The following is a 23,639-nucleotide window of genomic DNA, read 5'->3' on the forward strand; positions in this document are numbered from 1 at the left end:
TTAATAGCAATTAATCTATGTTTTTATCTCTTGTTGCCGTCTCTATCTAGATGTTCTGTATACTGTGGTATTTCAGATTGTTTCACAATCACTTGATTTCTTGTCTGGATAACCACCATTTCAGTATCTATCTATCTATCTATCTATCTATCTATCTATCTATCTATCTATCTATCTATCTATCTATCTATCTATCTATCTATCTAATATCTATATCTATCTATCTATCTATCTATCTATCTATCTATCTATCTATCTATCTATCTATCTATCTCTATCTATCTATCTATCTATCTATCTATCTATCTATCTATCTATCTATCTATCTATCTATCTATCTATCTATCTCATATCTATCTATCTATCTATCATCTGCCTATCTCCGTATTTAAGTGGTCACAAGAAGTTCTATTAAATAGACAGCCTTGTGGGTGCATTCTACGTAGACAACAGGAAGCATAAGAATAGCAGCTTAAAGAGAACCTTTCACCTCCCCATACATGTGCAGCTGAGTGCAGCATGTAATGGGCAGGGCTGCATAAACCCTGGGGCACTTTAAAAAAATGTCCTATCCTCCTCCGTTGTTTAGATATCGGTGCCATTATATTTGGCGCCCGATATTTAAATAACCCCCTGAACTGTCAATGCGGCGTGTAACATCGCTGTGACACTGTCCAATCAGCTACGGACAGTGTCACAGCAAGAGCTGGAGAGCGTGTGCGAAGATACTCCCACCGGCATGGAACAGAAGAATTCACATTCTTCTTCTCCTCTTCTGTTCCGTGGCAGTGGCAGAGGCGTAGCTGCGCGTGTGCGCGCGCACACGCTCTCCTCTCTCCAGCTCTTGCTGTGACACTGTCCGTAGCTGATAGTGTCACAGTGATGTAACACACCCCTTTGCCAATTACACGCCTCATTGACAGTTCAGGGGGTTATTTAAATATCAGGGGCACCAAAGATAACGGCACTGATATCTAAGTAACGGAGAAAGATAGGAAAATTGTTTTATAGTGAGACAGGTGTCTGTACAGCACTGCCTATTACATGCTGCACTCAGCTGCACATGTATGAGCAGGTGAAGGGTTATCTTTAACAATATATACTTGCAACATAAGGGGCAAAGTGCATAAGCAATTATAATTGTAAGTTAAATCATATCTAAGTTAAACCGGCAATACACATTAGATTAACCCTTTCATTGCCAGGGTTCTATGGATATTTTGCATCTCTGGTAGTTTGGACAATTTCCACTCCCTTGACATGTACACATAAAATGAATTATAAAATGAAAAATTCATACAAGATCCCCATACCCATGTATTTGAATCTTATGTAGGCACCTAGAACTTTGCATCAAAGTGTAATTTTTTGCAACAGGCGCAATAATGCGTTAAAAGTGTATTTATTATTACTGGCGCTCCATATGAACAGTGATCCATTTTAACTACCAGGGCAGGTGCACACACATTAGTTAATCTGCCGTTGTCTTAAAACAAAGGCAGGTTGGACGTCTGAAGCCCTGCTCACTTTTCCAACACACTCGTCTACATTGGAAAAAAGGGCCACAGGGGCTTCATAGATATGGCTTTTCAGCCCAAATGCCACACTTTGTGCATTTATATCAGAAAACCGGCTTAAATACATGAATAAATCTGCCATAATTTTTAATGGCGGACATACAAGTGGTTGCATATGCTGTTTAACTAAGAATGTTCTGGTAACATATCAAAGAAATGTTTGAGGAGAACTGAGATGGTGTTTGTTTATCACATAATGACACACACACATGCCTTTATGGAGGGTCAGAAGCATTTCAACAGATCTTTCATATAGACAGGCTTCTGTAGGGCATCTATTCGGTGCTTTTATTAAAACAAGTCAGTGGGGGCAACTGTGCACCCAGAGATTGGCCCCAGAATCCCACTGGGACAGCTGCAAGAGAGTACATGCTGTATGGTAATTATTATGACCCTCTCGGCAGATTAGCTGAGGGGTATCGAATGGACGTATTTGCGAGAACTATTCACATGGAGAAAACGGCACATATTGGTTAATTTAAAGGGGTCACTGAACTATAATAGTAGGCGTGATATATAACAAGCCAATCCTTGTGTCATATTTGTACTAAACAAGACATAAAGATAGGTTTGTTAAGTATTAGAATATTTAGAAATAACAATGAAATATCACCGCTTTCCTATGGGACATCCAGTAAAAAAACTTGTACTTGCTACAATAGACATCTGAGGGTTCTCGTGTTCTGTATAGAATTTCCTGTTATAAGTGGAGTAGAATTTCATATGACTTATATGACATAAGATATCAGGTCATCGGCTTCAAATCCTGTTTTCTCTTGCCAGTAAATTCCAGAAAAATAATTTCTAAGGAGCATTTCATTATCTCATGCAATACATACATGTTTTTATTAAGTTCCTGAAAGGTTCACACTCATTTAGACAAAACATGTTGGTAAACATATCCGAGGCAACTGTTTTATTCTTAGAGACCTATTCTTTTATAGAACAGTTACATGGCTTTTGAAGTTACGTAAAAATTTCATATTGAAATATACTGAATAATATTACAAACAATTACTCTAATTTGTGGCACGTTTTGTAAGGTCTAGTACATCTACTGTCACCCAACACTGGCTAAATGTGTCAGGTCCTTTCAAATACCTATTAGGGTATGTTCACACGCAGTGGTTTCAGACATAATTCTGGTGTTTTACGCCTCGAATTACGCCTGAGAAAACGCCCCTAATACGCCTACAAACATCTGCCCATTGCTTTCAATTAGAATTACGATGTTCTGTTCCCATGAGCCTTTATTTTATGCGTCGCTGTCAAAATACAGTGCGTAAAATAACAGCTCGTCAAAAGAAGTGCAGGCCACTTCTTGGGACGTTTTTGTAGTTGTTTTTCATTGACTCCATTGAAAAACAGCTCCAAAAACGGCCGTAAAAGACGCCTGCTAAAAACACGAGTTGTAAAAAAAAGTCTGAAAATCAGGAGCTGTTTTCGTATGAAAACAGCTCCGTATTTTCAGACGTTTTTGTTCATTACGTGTGAACATACCCTTATTTGACCTCGTAAATCAAAACACTCTCAGACATCCTTGTTGCCCATAGAAACCAATTATAGCCCATGCTTCATTTTCCAAGAACAATTAAGAAAACGAAAGCTGGTCTTAATACATGAGCATTGTGTTTCCCCTAATGCCTTCCTAATATTCGGTTACGTGCTGTTTATACACAATAAAATCTGTCATATTGTGTACATGTCAAAAGCTGTTATTGTAACAATTACATGTATATACCATAGTTTACTCACTGTATATTTATCTGGTACACTCAGTCTCCAAATAAAGTTAATGTACCAAATATGTCTTAAGTCTCCTGTTTTGGAAATCGTTGATATATTATAAAGAATGACATTTAGTGACACAAGTAGTCTCGAATTACCAGATGACATTGGAAAGAGAGACAACAATGAAAAAAATTACAGGATTTCACTTGTTCATCAACCGCATCAGGATTGAACCTATTTTGGCGTTTTTTTCATTTTTGCATCTCCATATTCCAAACGCCGTGACTTTTTTTTATCTTTCCGTTGATGTAGCTGTATGGGGGCTTGTTTTTTGCGGAACAAGTTGTATTTGGCAACATGTGTGGCAACATTTTGTGGTACATATAACTTTTTAATCCCTGCAGGTTTGTTTTTTTATCAAACAGCTGGTTCAATCTTCGGTAAGAAAAAAATAAATATATTGTGTACACAAGTGACCAGACACAGATATCAGTTTCTGATCCAACATTTATTGTGCTATCTTGAGAGTTTGATACTTTTAAATATGCATATGGGATGAATATTAGTAACCAATCACTCAACGCCTATTGCATTCCTTAAAGCATCATAACTTTAGTAATACCCAATAATATTTCACTAGTATAAGTGTTATTTGTGTAAATGATTCAGCAATATTAGTAAAAATAATTATAATAATTCTCATAAATAGTCATAATATTTAAAAGGTGTAACAAAAGCAGCATATTTTGGGAACAGGTCACTTTCCTGTCTCATGATATGAAAAATACATAGCAAGTTAGTGTGAAATACATAACAAGTAATGAGAAAGACAAACTATGAGTAACACATAAGTTATGAGAAATAAAAAACATATTTAAATACTGTAATTTTTCCACCAGAACTCATGTTAGGTGAGTCCTGCCAGTTGATCGTCTGGAGAGACCCTTGGCAGTGTCATCCATAAATGGTCAGCGCCTTTCTAATCCTATCCTGTTTGTCGCACAGCCTCTGACTATGCAGGTAGGGGTGCTTCACTTGGTGCGGATCTCTTTCTATGTGTTGCTGGTATCCAATAACTCTTTGCCTCTGGGCCTTCCCTGGCTACAACAACACGCCCTAGTTCTTGTTTGGAACTCCGGCCAAGTCCTTCAGTGGGGTTCAAGCTGCCATACCAAGTGCCTGGCACGGATCAAGCCTGCCACTGCACAACCTGTGCCACAGAACCTGTCGGGCCTGCCTCCTTGCTACTTGGCCTATGCAGACGTATTCTGTAAAAAGGAGGCAGGGACGTTGCCACCACATCGACCCAATGACTATCCTGTTGATTTCTTGCCAGCGTCAACTCCTCCTTGAGGTCAAGTCTCTCCATTATCCCTGCCAAAAATGCAAGCCATGTCGAAATACATCAGAGAAAACCTGGAAAAGGAATTTATCAGTAAGTCTTCATATTCGGCCGCTGCCGGGTTCTTCTTCGTCCGAAAATAGGATGGATCTCTTTACCCATACATAGATTATAGTGGTCTCAGCAAGATCACGGTAAAAAAATCAAATACCTGCTACCGTTGATTGCAAAACTCTTTGACAGGATATGTGGATTCAAGATCCTCACCAAACTGGATCTGCGCAAATTCATACAACCTGATCCATATCCGTGAAGGCGATGAGTGGAAGAAGGCTTTAAATACTCCCGATGGCCACTATAAGTATCTCGTTATGCGGTACGGACTTTGTAATGCTCCTGCCATATTTTAAGAGTTTGGAAAATACATCTTGCGGGATCTGTTATACGTCACTGTGGTGGTCTATTTAGATGACATCCTAATTTTCTTGCCCGATTTGACTACACACCGGAAACATGTTCGTCAGGTCTTTTAACGGTTGCAGGAGAACAAGCTCTATGCAAAGTTGGCAAAATGTGTCTTTGGGAGATCCTCCCTTCCCTTTCTGAGTTAGATTGTCTCGGACCAGGGTTAGAAAATGGATCCCGACAAATTTTCTGCTATGTTGATCTGGCCTCATCCCCAGTGTCTTCATGCAATCCAGCAGTTCTTCGGCTTTACAAACTTTTACTGCCAATTTACTCCCCACTTTTCCTCGTTGCTGGCGCCTATATCAGCCCGAACGAAGAAAGGAGTAAATGCCAAGAACTGGACCCGCAGGCCGAATCGGCTTTTCTTCATTTAAAAGAATCCTTTTCTGACCTCCCCATATTGTAGTATCCAGACATCTCCAAGCTACTCTTCCTTGAGATGGAGGCCTCTTCTGTTGGTGCAGGTGTAGTCCAGATGCAAAAATGTCCTGCCGGTAAGACTGTAACCTGTGGCTTCTTCTCCAAGTTGTTTTCTCCTGCCGGGAGGAATTATTCTTTAGGAGATCGGGAGCTTCTGGCCATTAAATTGACATTGGAAGAGTGGAGGCAGCTGCTCGAAGGGTCTGTGCATCCTGTAGCCATCTTCACAGATCAAAAGAATTTGATCTGTATATATACAGACCGCACAGTGTTTGAAACCATGCCAGGTGGGCCTCTTCTTTGCCCAATTTAATTTTATGTTGCACTTATCTTATAGCCAAGAAGAATATCACTTCACTGACCAAGTTGAGGATCCGCCACATATCATTTATACCTCTCGTATCGTCCACCGGTTCTAATGAAGGATATCGCTTCTGTAAAAACCCTCAGCCAGAAGAAGGAGAGTACATGACTCTAACCTGGCTGGTCACGCCGGCTTGTGTAAAATTCAGTAACTAATTTCTCGCCAGTTCTGGTGGCAATCAATGGTCAAGGATGTTCAGAACTATGTCGCCTCATATTCCATCTGTGCTCAGAACACGGTCCCCAAATCTAGACTAGCCGATCTTCTGCCTCTTTCAGTTCCAGATTCTCTGTGGCACATGAAAGAAGAAAGGAGACCCCCAGCAGCTGGTAGGAATTAAGGACAATGTATTTACAAAAAGCTGTTACCAGCAGAGAAATTCCTTTAAATCCAACTGCAAATGAACAAATAAATGACTAAATAAATAAACAAATTTTATTGTGCTTCTAAGAGCAAAAAGACTGACTACACTGAATGGTTAAAATGAGTAACATCACCTCCGTTTAAGGTATGTAAGAGCTGTGCACATTTGACCATGTATATATGTATTGCATTCAATGGTGCTCGCGGCTGCAGACCAGCGAGTCAAACAACTGACACATATGAGGAGCAACGGAGGTATATATTAGATTAAAATGTGGAAGTATCAGAGCTCTATTATAAACCAAATTTATAAAGCCTATTCAGGACAAACACAACCTTTTAGCATCAAAATTAAAAAAATAATTTTATTGAACAACATAATAAAAATATACAAGCATATATGGAAATGCAGTAAAAAGTACAACCTTCACAACAAGATGGAGAAAGAAGAGATGCGGTAAGTGGGAAATGAGTACAGACTGTGTCAAGGTCCTACAAGGAGGCTTGTTATAATGCAGTAAATCAATGTATTATATTATAGTACATCCCAACATGAGTACATCAGGGTAAACACACGCAATATAGATAGTGACATGAAATGCTATATAATTACAAATAACAGCATAGCAAGTAAGCACATATAGTTGCCCTGATAGAAAAATACATACAAAATGCAAAGCTAGAACAAGTGACACCACCAAGAAAGGACCAGACCCACACAACACCGCCGCGCACCCGACACGTGTTTCGCCATAGCTTTGTCAGGGACCAAATTTACCATCATCCAAGCTGTTTCTCGCATGAAAAAGTACGCAGATAAGAAGACGAGACCTCCCCCATAGTATGCTCCTGGAGAAAATGTATGGCTGTCTCTTAAAAACATGCTCCTGAAGATACCCTCATACAAATTTGCTCTCCAGGGTCCATTTGAAGTTCTAAAGAAAATAAGTCCAGAGAACTACAAACTCCGTCTGCCTCCTTCCCTTTGGATCCCTAGCTAATTCCACGTATCGCTACTAGGGGTGGATTACATTAAGGGAAATCTGGACAAGTGCCCATAGCCCAAGGTTGCAAAGGGGGGCCAACTGCACTATAATTGGATCTGTGTCGATAGGATGCAGATACAATTAAACAGATCACTGGTGCTGGCAGGGCAAGGAACATGAGTTCCTTGCCCTGCCATTCAGCACCTTTCAATGACGCAAGCGGCGCAATGAAATCATCGTGCTGCTTACGTGACTGAAAGACACAATGGCAGGACACGGTTGTTCCTTGCCCTGCCATTCAGCGACGCAAGTGGCGCAATGATGTCATCGTGCCACTTGCGTCATCGAAAGGTGCTGAATGGCAGGGAAAGGAACATTAGTTAGCACTTTCTACAGGGGGCACTATGAGGGACACTATCTACAGGGGCTCTATGGGGGCCCAATCTATCAGGGTACTATCTGCAGTGGCACTGTGTGTGTGTGTGTGTGTGTGTGTGTGTGTGCGCGAGTGTGTGCGTGCGTGTGTGTGTGACATAGAAGTGTGTGGCATTGTGTGTGTGTGTGTGTGTGTGTGTGTGTGTGTGTGTGTGTGTGTGTGGTACTAGTAGAGTCAGGGAAACAGTGTATGGTGCTATAATAATTTGAGGTGCATATTCTGGCACTATTATATTTAGAGGCGTAATGTGTGGCACCATGGGAATTTTAGCTTTGTTTATAGGTGTAGAAATGTTTGAAAAGTGAGAAGCTAAAGCCATCTGAGCAACAAACTGCAGAAATTGGCCATGGCCGAGAGAAGTAATCATAGAGGTCTGGACCGGATGGAGAAGAAAAGAGAAAAAGAATTACTAGAATCTGAGAAGATGCCACCTGTGAGTCACTCAATGTACATATTCTAATTAGTACTGGAGTCACTGTATGATCTGCAGCGAGATGATGGGTGATATGATTTTTTTGTGAAAAAGCAACTCCAGCAAATAGTTACCATTGTTTGGGCCAATAGGTCTACAAGCCTATACGGCAGGGGTTACACTCAATTTGAAAATGATCGTTGTACTGAGCTGTAATTGTGCTGATACTGTATTTATGTATGGAGATTGGTTCTATATTTATGTACTGGGCTTAGTTCTGGTGCTGTATTAATTTAATGAGCTTGGTTCTGGTGCTGTATATATGTACTGAGCTTAGTTCTGATGCTGTATATATGTACTGAGTTTTGTCCTGGTGCTGTATTTATGCACTGAGCTTGGTTCTAGTGTTGTATTTATGTACTGAGCTTAGTCCTGGTGCTGTATTTATGTTTTGAGCTTGGTCCTGGTGCTGTATTTATTTACTGAGCTTGGTCCTGGTGCTGTATTTATGTACTTAGCTTGGTCCTGGTGCAGTGTTTATGTACTGAGCTTGGGTTTGGTGCTGTATGTATGTACTGAGCTTGGTCCTGGTGCTGTATTTATGGACTGGGCTTGGTTCTAGTGTTGTATTTATGTATGGAGCTTGGTTCTGGTGCTGTATATATGTACTGAGCTTGGGTCTTGTGTTGTATATATGTACTGAGCTTGGTTTTGGTGCTGTATTTATGGACTAAGCTTGGTTCTAGTGTTGTATTTATGTACTGAGCTTTGTTTTGGTGCTGTATGTATGTACTGAACTTGGTTCTAGTGTTGTAATTAAGTACTAAGCTTCTTTCTGGTGCTGTATATATGTACGGAGCTTGATTCTGGGGCTGTATATATGTATAAATGTGACATTGTCATCTGTTCAGTCTCTTACATGCAATCCAATAGACAGTACACAGCTGTTTTTAAGGTGCCATTGGCCCACTCCATATGTACTGGGCCCCTTTGCAGCTGCACAGTCTGAACCACTGATATGATGTCCGTCACTGGGAAAAACTGAAATGTCTCCTCTTTTGTATGAACTCCTGTGTTTAGCTCAAAAAAACTGCCACAAAAGCTGTATGAGTGATTCCAGTCTGAGGCATTGCGTAATTTGATGTGGTAAATCCGCATCAAAACCACAGATTGACGTAATTCTGCAGGTTATATTCGCAGTTAATGTTGCATTTTTTTTATGTCTTTTTCAGGGCGGTTTTACATTTTGAGGCTAAAACAGGTGTGGATTTTATGCTGCATATTTTGATACTTTTTTCCTAAATGTGTAATTTTGAAACGGAAATGCAAAATAAATTGACATACTGGAAATTTTTAAATCTGCACCGCAAGTCAATTTACACACAGAAAAATTCTTCAATGTGTAGATGAGATTACTTGAAAATCTCATTGACTTTGCTGGTACTGTCTTAAGCTGTAGATTTTCCGCAGGAAAATCCATGCAGCAAATTTGCACGTATAACGCATGTGGCCTAAGACCTCCTTAACACATACTTTTTTTCTGCATTTCTTTTTGCTTGTAAAAACACTTCATGAATTTGAAGCATTTTTCAATGCATTTTTGGTGGATTTTTTCTATTCATTAGATTTGTAATGAGTTTTTTTGTGGTATTTTTTCAGTCCTATAGATCAGCCTACGGGAAAAACGCAAGAGAAAACACCATAACTCGAGCAAGCTACGTTTTGAAAACCATGCGGCCCCAAAAAAGGACCAAAATGCCATTAAATCTGCATAAACAAAACAGCATTGTTGTAGTGCGTCTTAAATTTCACTATAAACTTTCAGATAACTCCTGACCAAAGCGTTTTTTGACACCACAAAAATGCCGGGTTATTAAAAAAAAAAATTACGGCAAAACAACACAACAAAATCACAAAACATGGCATCATCTTTATGTCCTTAAAAATATAATATTTAGGAGATTATTTTTTTTTAATGTTATCAATTATATTGACATATTTCATATAAATTAAATACGTATACATTACACAAGTATCTTCTTTGTATGTTGCCAATAAAGTAGAATTAGGTAGTTTTTTTGAGGTAAGAGATGACGATGACAATCTTGGCTTCAAATGCCTTAATATTTGATGTTTCCTTCATGATGCAGCCAGAAATAGTCCACTGCAGTGAATGATGTGCGAGAGGTGGACGGCTTATCAATGTGTTCTAATAATCCATGTTAGAAATGTTGAACAAAACTACTATATAAATAATTGATATTGCTGATCTTCTGTATGTATCTGCCTGCAGTCCACATGGCTGACATCAGCGTTCCCAAAAGTTCTTCACAAATGCCAGCAATTGCTGATGTTTTTCAGAGCCGGTCTGTCCCATTAATACACAAGAAAATAAAGGCTGAAGATCATCACAAACCAATGCAAACTGGATTGCTGTAAGATTTGCAGCAATTCATGACGGCTGTAGTGGAGTGTGTAACGTTTTCCCATCCATTTACAAATGACAGTGTCCCATTTATATTTTCAGTGCTGTATAGAGAATAAAAACATATGTAGTGTGAAGGCCTTTCAAAAACAACCAAAAATCAGCATGTATTGCAGGCAGGCCAATTCGCAAGTCCATTGAAAATCTACTTTATAGTTCCAATAACATTTTACAGTTTAAGTGAAGATTCAATTGCCATAGAAAGCTGAACCCATCATCATTTTGTCAACATGCACACCCTATTTCATGTCCACTAACATATACAGTAGGGTTGTTATTATAATTAGTATTATCATAATTTATTTTTAGTAATGTAGGCCAATGTAAAATGTATGGTCTGCTGCTCAATACAATTTTTTTTTTTATCCACTTATTGTCCATAGTCACATGGACTAAATATTTTGTTTTGAATAGTCCTTAAAGAGGCTCTGTCACCAGATTTTGCAACCCCTATCTGCTATTTCAGTAGATAGGCGCTGCAATGTAGATTACAGTAAAGTTTTTATTTTTAAAAAACGAGCATTTTTGGCCAAGTTATGACCATTTGTGTATTTATGCAAATGAGGCTTGCAAAAGTCCAAGTGGGCGTGTTTAAAGTAAAAGTCCAAGTGGGCGTGTATTATGTGTGTTACATCGTAGCGTTTTTACTACTTTTACTAGCTGGGCGTTCTGATGAGAAGTATCATCCACTTCTCTTCAGAACGCCCAGCTTCTGGCAGTGCAGACACACAGCGTGTTCTCGAGAGATCACGCTGTGACGTCACTCACTTCCTGCCCCAGGCCTGCATCGTGTCGGACGAGCGAGGACACATCGGCACCAGAGGCTACAGTTGATTCTGCAGCAGCATCGGCGTTTGCAGGTAAGTCGATGTAGCTACTTACCTGCAAACGCTGATGCTGCTGCAGAATCAACTGTAGCCTCTGGTGCCGATGTGGCCGACACGATGCAGGACCTGGGGCAGGAAGTGAGTGACGTCACAGCGTGATCTCTCGAGAACACGGCTGTGTCTGCACTGCCAGAAGCTGGGCGTTCTGAAGAGAAGTGGATGATACTTCTCGTCAGAACGCCCAGCTAGTAAAAGTAGTAAAAACGCCCCGATGTACGCACATAATACACGCCCACTTGGACTTTTACTTTAAACACGCCCACTTGGACTTTTGCAAGCCTCATTTGCATAAATACAAAAATGGTCATAACTTGGCCAAAAATGCTCGTTTTTTTAAAATAAAAACGTTACTGTAATCTACATTGCAGCGCCTATCTGCTGCAATAGCAGATAGGGGTTGCAAAATCTGGTGACAGAGCCTCTTTAACCTCTTAATGACCAGGCATTTCTAAGAGTCATAACGTTTTTATTTTTCCATCGACATAGCTTTATGAGGGTTTGTTTTTTGTGGGACGAGTTGTATTTTAAAATTTTTGAGCGCATATAATATATTGATTAACTTCAATTAACTTTTTTGGGAGGGAATTGAAAAAAAACGGCTATTCCAGCAATGATTTTCGCTTTTTAAATTTACACCGTTCAATATTTATTCACAAAATAACATGTTAGTTTATTCTATGGGTCGGTACGATTACGGCGAGACTAAATATGTATAGGTTTTACTATGTTTGCACACTAAAAACCCTTTTAAAAATAAATTGTATTTGCATCACCACATTTCAAGTGTTGTAACTTTTTTATTTTCCCATCGATGTGGCCATATGTGGCGTGTTTTTTTTGCATGACAAGGTGTATTTTTCATTGGTAATGTTTTGGGGTACATGGGACTTATTGATTAACTTTTATTTGAAAAATTTTGGGGAATGGGAAAAAAATTATTTTGCGTTTTTTAGTTTCACCCAGCAGTTTAATTAAAAGGGTTGTCAATAAAATGGTTGTCGAACAATGAAGTTAACAAATTAAAGGGGTTGTCTGACAACATAAAATGTTCCTATTAAGTTAGGAAATGTAAAATGCAGACACTTACTAATATACTTTCACTTTCCAAACTGCATGGATGTCCAGATTTCCCTGCCCTGTGATGTGGTCCCAGAAGTGGAGCTCCTGGGGCTGTGACAGCTTCACGATACAAGGAGCTCCCTCCCCTGTCTGTGTGCCGGTGATGTGATGAAGGGGCTGGCTGCCTGGCTCAGTTCATTAGATAATCTAGCCCCTTCTCTGTCACAGCTAATATACAGTAGCTTTATGTCCAGTTTGCAATTGTTCCTTTTCCTTCTGCTCTCCTTATTATCGTTTAGCTTGCTTTCTCCCTTGACTGTGAACAGGGAGCTATCTGCTTTCAGTGTGAGACCTCTTTATTATTACTATTGCTGTGTACCAGTGGCATAACTATAGGGGTCGCAGCAGTCACAATTGCGACCAGGCCCCCGGATCCAGGTGGGCCCACGGCCCCCCCACACCACATCTATAAAGTTACTATAGTAACTGGGGCCTATGTAATAAACTACACGGGCCCCTGTTACTATAGCAACTGATAGTACCTACCCTCCTCTTTCCGGAGCGCAGCGGTGGTCCTGATGTCACAAAGCTGTGCACAGCGTATGAAATGACGACGCTGGATGGAGTCAGGACTCCGCTGCGGCAAAAGAGGAGGGTAAGTTTAATATTACTGTCTGCTGATAGGTCGTGGTCCGACTCCCGGGACCGCCACCAATCAGTTGTTCGGAAGGGGCCGCATCGCTCGTACCAGCACTACTTCCGCTTCATTCCAGTCACTTGCTCACACTGTGAATCACTGACACATTGTGTGATCCGGTCTGCTGGGCCCTGTATCTAAGCCAACCACATGGTAGACTTAGATACATGGCCCATGTGTGATCCTGTCTAATAGGCCCTGTATCTAAGCCTACCACAAGGTAGGCTTAGATACAGGGCCCCAGCAGACAGTAATCTTATACTGTATAATATTACTGTCTGCTGGGGCCCTGTAACTAAGCTTCTTACCATGACCTCATGGTAAGCTTAGATACATGGCCCATGTGTGATCCTGTCTGATGGGCCCTGTATTTAAGCCTATCACATGGTAGGCTTAGATACAAGCTCCAGAAGACCGTAATCTTATACTGTATAAGATTACTGTCTGCTGGACCCTGTATCTAAGCCTACCTTGTGGTAGGCTTGGATACAGGGTCTAACACAGTATCACACATGGGCCCTATATCTAAGGGAACCACATGTGTTACTAATTTTTTTGTGTGTGTTTGTGTTTTTTTACAGGTTCGGTGGATGGACTACGTCGGATTCGAGGACTACTTCGATGATGGCTTTATTTATTACCAATAAAATGTGTAACGAGGGCTGTGTGTCTTTCTTGATTTCAATAAAATATTTTTTCTTTGTCTTTTTAACTTCATTACTACTGCTTTAGTAATGGCCGCTGGCTGATTGACAGAGTCCATTACTAAGGCGGGGCTTAGTGTTAGCCGGTGCAGAGGCTAACACTAACCCCCCCCCATTATTACTCCGGTACCCACCGCCACCAGGGGTGTCGGGGAGAGCTGGGTACTGGGGTGGCCGCAGGCTGGTATTACTAGGCTGGTAAAGGCCAAACACAGTGGCCCTTCCCACCATGGTAATGGAAGGCTGCTGCTATGCTGTATATGGATGGTTATGAAAAATAGTGGGGACACCTCGTCATTTAAAAAAATAATAATAATTGAAAAGAACGATGTGGGGTTCCCCCATTTTTTATAACCAGCCAGATACAACATATGGTAGCAGCAGCAGGCTAACATTACCACGGTGGGAAGGACCACTGTTTCTAGCCTTTCCCAGCCTATTAATATTAGCCTGCGGCTGCCCCGATACCCAGCTACGGATGGTCGGGTACTGGATCGTACCCGGCTCTTCCTAGTACACCTGGTGGCGGTGGGTACTGGGGTAATAATGGGGGTTAGTGTTAGGGTTTTACTGGCTAAAATTAAGCCCCACCTTAGTAATGGACGCTGTCAATCAGCCAGCGGCCATTGCTAAGGAGGTAGTAGTCAAATTTAAAAAAATTACAAGGACATAGAAAAATATTTTATTAAAATGTAAAAAAAAACACACAACCCTCGTTAACCATTTTTTTTATAATAAACAAACGCCGTCATCGAAGTTGTCGTCGAATCCGAAGTAGTCCAACAACCGAAACCTGTAAAAAAAACACAAACACACAAAAAAAAATTTGTAACACATGAAAAAGCAAAACAATTCATATGTTACCTTTCCTGGGTCCAGCGCTGGAGCCGCAATATCAGCAAGCTGGGCCCTATATCTAATCATATCATGTGTGATACTGACTGCTGAGCCACTGTATCTAATCCTATCATGTGTGATACTGTCTGCTGAGCCACTGTATCTAATCCTATCCATAGCTATAAGGTTGTAGTGCTGTAGATATGCTGTCTCCTATATACACATATACATACACACATACTTATTTTTTTTTTGGGGGGGGAAGGACAATCAATGTATTGGGGCTATTCCCCTTGACGTTTTAAGACCTTAGTGATGCCCCGGGCTGCTGGTGCTGCATTGTTGGGTCACTTAGGAGACACAGCGATGCAGCTGAAAGCTTCGGGCCGTCAGTCATGAGAAGTTTGGGGGGGCCCAAGAAGAGCTTTTGCATAGGTGGCACATGAGCCTTTAGCTACGCCCCTGCTGGGTATGGCTCACACTGAATGCAGATAGCTCCGTACTGACAGTCAAGAGCAGTTGAAAACATAATGCATAAGCATTTCTTTTGACCTTTCTTTCATAATACACTAAACAATGACCAAAATGTACCAATTTCAAATAATTTTTTTAGACATGTTTAGTTTACGACTTCGGCCTCGGTCACATCTGAGTTAAGGGCCCATTCTGACGTTCCATCAGAAGTTTCTGTCAGAACGGGTCCCTGAGCAGACACAAACTGACACCGATGGAAACCAGAGGTTTCCGTTTCCATCACCATTGATTTCAATGGTGATGGATGCAGTGCCCATGATTTCCATTTGTCTCTTTTGTGTACCGGACCCACCGTTCTTGCCGGAAGCAAAAGCGTAGTCGACTACGCTATTGCTTCTCTATTGCTTCCGGCAAAACAATGGATCCGGTGCACAAAAGAGACAAATGGAAATCATGGGCACCGGATCCGTCACCATTGAAATCAATGGTGATGGAAACGGAAACCTCTGGTTTCCGACGGTGTCAGTTTGTGTCTGCTCAGGGTCCCGTTCTGACGGAAACCTCAGACGGAACGTCAGAACGGGACCCCATCGCAGATGTGAACGAAGCCTTAAATATACTTCATCAGTCAGTCTTTTTATAGACAGCTTGCTGCGTGATGTGCAAACAGTGTAGAAAGTGTAGAGCCTGGGCTGTGTTTTGGATCCTAAATTCATTGCTTGTAGTTTAGCTGTTATTCGCCTATGAAATTCAATAGGTGTTGTACAGGAAGGCTGCCCATGTTTAGCCACATGTAACCAAAGAAAAAGAGAGTGCACTTTGACTTTTGACTTCATTCTGCTTACCACTTAGTTCAGCTCTTATTTCTATATTCACTGGACTAAGCAAAGTGATAAAGACAATTTCTTGTTTCCTTGCAATTAAATTCATAGTTACAGTCATATACTAGTCACACTTACCTCTCAAATATGTTCTTACAACAAACATAAAGAGAATACGTTTTGTTCCCATAAGCCTCCACTCCTTCAAGAAATGGTATACAATCTACCACATTTCTTGGGCTATACAAAATTCCTGGAACATAAAATAATGTTATTTTGCAGGAGGGGATATTCAATTAACAATTAATGAGAAATGGATTCTGTCTACGGTCAAGGGTAGTATGAATTAAATTACAACATTTATTGCAGGAAGAGTTACCTACACTGATTAACATTCTGACAAAACTGCAAAAATCAAGATGGAAAAAGAAAGCCATTAACAATTATCATTATGTGCATGTTGTTAAAATAATTTTCTTGAACGTTCTCCTTGAACTGTCTCTCCTGACTCCCTCCTAAATATATACTTAGCATTTTTTTTTAATGGGGAGAGGGAAATAAGCCAGACGTCTGTACTGTATCTCTTAGGGAGAGGTACATTTTTTTCCCTGCAAAATCCCTGCGGCATGACTATGAAATGCAGCAAATAATAATGAAGATTTAACACAAACACCCCCCCCTAAAAAAAAACAAAAAAAAAAAAAAAAAAACGAGGAGAATCCTACCTGCAATAGATGCATTAACAAATGATACACATGCTCCAGTCATCAAAGCCCGAACGACAACTTTGGCAAGGTCACCTTTGCGCTCCATGGCCATAGTAGCTGTGATATTCAAAATAAAAAAATTTATGATTTTGTGAATGAATAATGAATGAATGAATTAGAAAAAGAATGCAGAATCAGCATCCATAATAATCCTAATTTTACAAATCACTCCAAAAAAAGAATCAGTTTTGTCTTTTGCCTCTTAGGGCCTGTTCACATCTTTGCTGGAAGCATCGTTAAGGGCCTCCGTCGCAGATCCAGCCGAAATTACCAGAAACAATAGTGCGGCATGCTGCGCTATTGTTTCCTGTGAAATCAATGAAACCCCAATGGAAAGCCGATGGAACCCATTAAAGTCGCAGGGTTCCATCTGCCGCTGGTGGTGTCTGTGTTGTAGCGGAACCGCTGCGTCCAGCATTCCCTTGTTCTGCTACTCTGACGGAGCAGAACGAAATGCCCTGATGCAGATGTGAACGGGGCCTTAAGATTTCAAAGCAAATTCTAGTGATATTATTTAATAGTTGTTTTTTAGCTTCAAAATGCTCATTTTAATAATAAAATAAACTTACAAAGTCCTCCCAACATTATTCCAATGGAGCTGATATTGGCAAATCCACAAAGGGCAAAGGTAGTAATGGTTTCTGCTCGCTCCTGTAAATAACAATTGGTTTTAGATCAGATTCATGGAAATAAACATCAATGGCGGTTCATCATAGGGCATTTAGGGCGGCCGCCCGGGGCCCGAGGCTCCCGGGGGCCAATGGCCGCCCAAAGTACAATGTAGTTTTGTCGCGTTTTTGCCGCGAATTTGCCACGAATCGCGGCAAAAACCATGACGACACAGCATTGTATATGTCCTGCAAAAGGACATTTAGACATAAGGTCACATTACCTCATCTCTAAAGTTCTTACTACTGTTGAGAGACCTGCTGGTCACATGACCGCAGCTCCATGAGCAGCAGCAAGACTCCACAGAGAAGACTGAGGAAAGCTGCTATGTAAATATAAGGGGATGGATTTGTTTAAGGGTTCTGAATTTAGGGGGTCTGTATTTAGGGGGTCTGTATTTAGGGGGTCTGGTCTGTATTTAGGTTTGGTGTCTGTATTAGTTTAAGGGGTTTGGGGTCTGTATTTAGGGGGTTTGAGGTCTGTATCAGTTTAAGGGGTTTAGGGTCTGTATGTTTAGGGGTCTGTGTTAGTTTAAGGGGTCTGCGGTCTGTATTTAGGGGGTCTGTATTAGTTTGATGTCTGGGGTCTGTATTTAGGGGGCCTGTTCTAGGGTCTGTATTAGTTTAAGGGGTCTTTATTTAGGGGGTCTGTATTTAGGGGTCTGATCTGGGGTCTGTATTTAGGGGGTCTGTTCCAGGGTCTGTATTAGTTTAAGGGGTCTTTATTTAGGGGTCTGTATTTAGGGGTCTGGTCTGGGGTCTGTATTAGATTAGGGGATATGGTCTGGGGTCTGTATTAGTTTAGGGGTCTTTATTTAGGCGTCTGTATTAGTTTAGGGGTTCAGGTCTGGGGTCTGTATTTAGGGGTCTGGTCTGAGGTTTATATTTATTTAGGGTGCTTGTTCTTGTGTCTGTATTTGTTTAGGGGGGTTTGGTCTGGGGACTGCAATAGTTTAGAATGTCTGAGTCTGTATGTATTCTATGATCAAGTCTGGGGTCCAAATTTATTAATCTGAGTAAAAGAACAAACCTTTTAATTTATGGTCCTGAGCCTTGGTGTCTAAATTTGTGTGTTTGATAGGGGCTGGAAATGGCTGCTGAAGTGATGGACAAAAACGTCTCATCAGGAGAAGTCGCCATAACGGTTTGCGTCGGATAGAGAAGAAAAGAAAACGACTCCCATCAGAGAAGATGTCACCTGTCACTGGATCTATAGGGGATCTGTCCCCTCTCCTGACATGTTTGTTGTAGGAAATCCTTGTATTCTACATATCTTTGTGTACCCAGGACTAATAGACAAATGTGTGTTACCGTTCCCATTGTCAGGAGGATGTGTCCCTGCACAGTGTGATACTGTCAGCGATGGTTGGAGACTGTCAGTATGTAGGGACACAGCCCTTTGACAAGGGGAATCATAACACCTATTTGTCAATGATCACACAAAAAGGTGGTGTTCACTATAATAATAATAATAATAATAATAATAATAATCTTTATTTATATAGCGCCAACATATTACGCAGCACTTTACAATTTAGAGGGAACATGAAACAAACAATATCAGACATTACATAGTGACAAAGTTCATTTACAATTCAAAGCTGAGGAGTGAGGACCCTGCTCGCAAGAGCTTACAATCTATGAGGACATAAGGGAGACACAAAGTGTAACAGTGTTTGTTCTGTACAATGGTCCGGCCATTTTTATACACATGCGGTGGTAACATAAAGCTGCATGAGCCGGTCACCAGCCAGTATCCGTGTATGACGGACATGAAGAGAAGGAGTGTGAGGGAATCTTATTCTGATGACTAATCTAAAAGGAGGGCCATGGAAAGGAGTCAGATTAGGGAATGTTATAGGCCTGTCTAAATAGATGTGTTTTCAGGGCACGTTTAAAACTGTGGATATTGGGAATTCATCAGATTGTCTGGGGTAGCGCATTCCAGAGGACGGGTGCTGCACGAGAGAAATCTTGGAGACGGGAGTGGGATGTTCGGATTATGGAGGATTTTAATCTAAGGTCGTTGGCAGAACGTAGAGCCCGAGTAGGGTGGTAGACAGAGATGAGGGAGGAGATGTAAGGAGGTGCAGCACTGTGGAGAGCTTTGTGGGTGAGAGTAATAAGTTTGAATTTTATTCGGAAGGGGATGGGCAACCAGTGCAGTGACTGGCACAGGGTAGAGGCGTTGGTGTAGCGGTTGGTCATAAAGATGAGCCTGGCTGCTGCATTGAGGATAGATTGGAGAGGGGAGAGTTTGGTGAGGGGAAGACGACTAGTAATGAGTTACAGTAGTCAAGACGAGAGTGAATCAGAGCAACTATAGACACGGCAGAGCGGCGGTGCGGAAGGGGGGGTCCAAGTTTGGAGAACAGCCCAGGGCCTATGGTCTACTTAATCCACCACTGATAAACATATATACATGGGAGCATCAACAACACATCAAACTGTACCATCACAACTTTCCTGCATACATTTTACAGGAATTTTGCTTTTTTTCACTCTCTGACACTGGTTTTACATGACAATAATACAATCAAACATTTCAGCACCACAAAACCTGCGACCCGTAGGTCTAATGAACCGAATATAGATCTCATCAAACCCTAATTATTTATACAGGAATACACTCATTAGTAATAAATGTAAAGGCACCCGCAATGGCGCCCCAGGCAATTTCTTCCTCTGCCTACCCCTCATATGGCCCTAACAGGCTCCATGTGTATGGAGATATTCTCCCCTAGAATCAGTTCTTAGAAAGAATATCTTTGTACATGCGGAGTCCGATGGAGCATGGCAGAATTTTTTTTCTGTTGAATTCGTATGGAATATGGCAGAAAAATCTTGGTATTCCTTTGTATGAAATCAGAGGCATACAGAGGTATGATAGAGGCCTCATGAACCTCTTTAAAAGTCCTATTATGGCTCCATTAGAAAAGGAGCCATAATACGGCCGTATACATGAACCCTTAGTAAAATTAATTTTCAATATTAGGCTTGGTAGGTGACATCAGTGGGAATATATAGGAATATACCTGGAGATGCACAGAAGTAAAAATTTTATGTCACTTTAGCAGACTTGTAACATTTACGCTTTAATTGAAGGGTATGGGACAACAGGCACATGATTTTTTTTATCTCCATTGCAACAAAACAGCTCAAATCATTATGTTTCACAGTCCTTGAATGTCTGCCAAGCATTATATTATAACAATTATTTTATTACATAGATGTAGTTTGTTATAATGTACTTGCCGAAATCCATTGTCTGGTTCCATTTTTCCATTCCTCAACACCTGCCATACGATTATCCTTATAATCAGCCAGCATTCGATATGCCACAAACTCATTCAGAATTATCTTGGTCCCCAACATCTCACCAACTGGACCTGCTTCATCCCATTCTACTCCCATCATAAAAGACACAGGCATGAAGATGTAGGAAAGTATTAGCTGGAGAAGAAACATTAAAATGTTAACACATATTACTGCAATATAATGTCTCCTGTGACGTCTCATCCGTAAACACAAATTTAAAATTTGCTAATTAAACTTCTATTCAAAGGGACAATAATAACTTTGTGCCAAAACTGGAAGTTCTGTATTTTTATTTGAGTTGTTTGCATTGTCACCTTTTTGAATAATTGTTATGTAAGCTCCTGTTGTCTCACATCCATTAAATTCTCCTTCCTACATCAATCTGTGACAGCGAGAAGATCAGAGCCAGAACAGGGAGCGACATGCAGAAATTGTTTCAAATCTAAGGGGGACCCTCTCAAATTATTTTTTTTAGCAATAAAGGATTGAAAAATAAAACTGCCATAATAATGCCTAAATAATAGTGCCATGCTGTTCCTAAACAATACTCCCATTAAGTGACAAATAACCGTAAAATATAGTGTCTATATAATGCTTATTTATTACCTAATACTGGCTACATAAATAGTAAAAAGACCCACTGATGATCAGACTGTGATAAGATGTCTGCATGAAATGTCATGTCATGGAAGAGGGAAAACAGCTGTTGTAAGGTAATATATTCATAGAAGCATCGACACAAGATGAAAAAGTGGTAACAGGTATAAGTCAACACCAAAACAATATATTACATCTCAACATTAAACCAGAAACTGGAAGCTGTTCCTATCAAATTAATATCATTCCATCATATCATCGTGGTATGGACACTCACCCAGTGGGTTAGATCCACATACACAATGCTAAAATCTTAAAATGTCAGGGACATATACCCCCCCCCAAAAAAAAATGTGTGTGCGTGTATGTATATGTGTATAAATAAGTATATATATATATATATATATATATATATATATATATATATATATCCCAAAAGAAAATCCAGCAGCACTCCGATAATCAAGGTGAAAAAAAAGTGACGTTTATTGTGCCAACATGGCAAGTGCAACGTTTCCGTCCCACCTTGGGACCTTTTTCAAGCATGTATGGTCTTTGGATCGGGACTATCAGCTGGCACCCTTTACTATAGGATTTCTCACTTGGAAACACAGTGCCGCTGCCTTTCTACTGGCATATATATATATATATATATATATATATATCCTTTCAAAATACGAGACAGCACACCTTGATAGTGAAAAAAGTGGATTTATTCACCACATGCAACGTTTCAGCCCTACTCCATAGGGCCTTTCTCAAGCATAACCTGTATATATATGGGAGACAGCATATCTATAGCACTATGACCCTATAGCTATGGATGGGATTAGATAGTGGCTCAGCAGACAGTATCACACATGATAGGATTAGATACAGTGGCCCAGCAGACAGTATCACATATGATAGGCTTAGATACAAGGCCCATGAGACAGTATCACACATGATAACATTAGATACAGCGGCTCAGCAGACAGTATCACAAATGATAGGCTTAGATGCAGTGGCTCAGCAGACATTATCACACATGATAGGATTAGATATAGGGCACAGCTCGCTGTCATTGTGGCTTCAGCGCTGGATCCAGGAAAGGTAAGTATAATAATTGCTTTGCTTTTTTATGTTTTACTATTTTTTTTGTGTGTTCGTGGTTTTTTACAGGTTGTTGGACTACTTCGGATTCGAGGACTACTTCGATGACGGATTTTTTTTATTCTCAATAAAATGGTTAACCAGGGTTGTGTGGGGGTTTTTATTTCAATAAAATATTTTTTCTATCCTTGTATCTTTTTTAAAACTTTATTACTACTGCCTTATTAATAAGCACTGGCTGATTGACAGCGTCCATTACTAAGGCGGGGCTTAGTGTTAGCCAGTAAAAAGGATCACACTAAACCCTATTATTACTGCGGTACCCACCACCACCAGGGGTGCTGGGAAGAGCCGGGTACGATTCAGTACGAAACCATCTGTAGTGATGGTCAGTTACTGGGGCGGCCGCAGACTGGTATTACTTGGCTGGGAAAGTCCAAAAATAGTGGGCCTTCCCGCCCTGGTAATGCTAGCCTGCTGCTATGTTGTATCTGGCTGATTATGAAAAATGGGGTGACCCCACATCGTTTTTCTAATTATTTGTGGTAGGCTTAGATACAGGGTTCAACAGAAATTATTTTACATGGACCTTGTATCTAAGCCTACTATGTGTAGGCTTAGATACAGGGCCCATCAGACAGGATCACACATTGGCCATGAATCTACACCTACAATGTGATAGGCTTAGATACAGCAGACAGGCTCACACCATGTGTGCTCCTGTCTAATGGGCCCTGTATCTACGCCTACAACATGTAAGGCGTAGATACATGGCCCATGTGTGATCCTGTCTGATGGGCCCTGTATCTAAGCCTACCTAATGGTAAGCTTGAATACAGGGCCCCACAGACATTAATGTTTTACTTACCATCCTCTTCGGCTCCAGGTGCAGCAGAGGTCCTGATGCCATCCAGCATTGCGCTGCTGTGCACGCCTCACAGTGTCGTGATGTCCTGTGCGGCTCACATGGTCATGACGTTATATGCGGCACATAGCGTTGGGACGTTATGCCGCAAAGGGATACCAGGACCCAGTGGCGTAACTACCGCCGTAGCAGCCATAGCGGCTGCTATGGGACCCGCGGCATGAGGGGGCCCGTGTCGCCCGCCGGCACAGGCCCCCACCATGGCCGGA

At 40.9% G+C, this 23,639-nt stretch overlaps 1 protein-coding gene across 1 annotated transcript in view; it reads right to left on the reverse strand.

Moving 5' to 3' along the window:
- Positions 1-10,118: 10,118 nt before the first annotated feature.
- The window catches only part of SLC28A1 (solute carrier family 28 member 1), a 50,362-nt gene continuing 36,841 nt past the window's right edge, over positions 10,119-23,639 (reverse strand). Inside the window, exons 13-17 of the mRNA XM_075859424.1 lie at positions 20,754-20,951; positions 17,400-17,481; positions 16,789-16,887; positions 16,202-16,316; positions 10,119-10,628 (exon numbers count right to left, since the gene is read on the reverse strand). Of these exons, the coding sequence (XP_075715539.1) occupies positions 10,508-10,628; positions 16,202-16,316; positions 16,789-16,887; positions 17,400-17,481; positions 20,754-20,951 (615 nt within the window). The 3' untranslated portion in view covers positions 10,119-10,507. The remainder of the gene's footprint in view (positions 10,629-16,201; positions 16,317-16,788; positions 16,888-17,399; positions 17,482-20,753; positions 20,952-23,639) is intronic.

This window comes from Rhinoderma darwinii, chromosome 3 (genome assembly GCF_050947455.1).
Source record: "Rhinoderma darwinii isolate aRhiDar2 chromosome 3, aRhiDar2.hap1, whole genome shotgun sequence".
NCBI classification, from domain to species: Eukaryota; Metazoa; Chordata; class Amphibia; order Anura; family Rhinodermatidae; genus Rhinoderma; species Rhinoderma darwinii.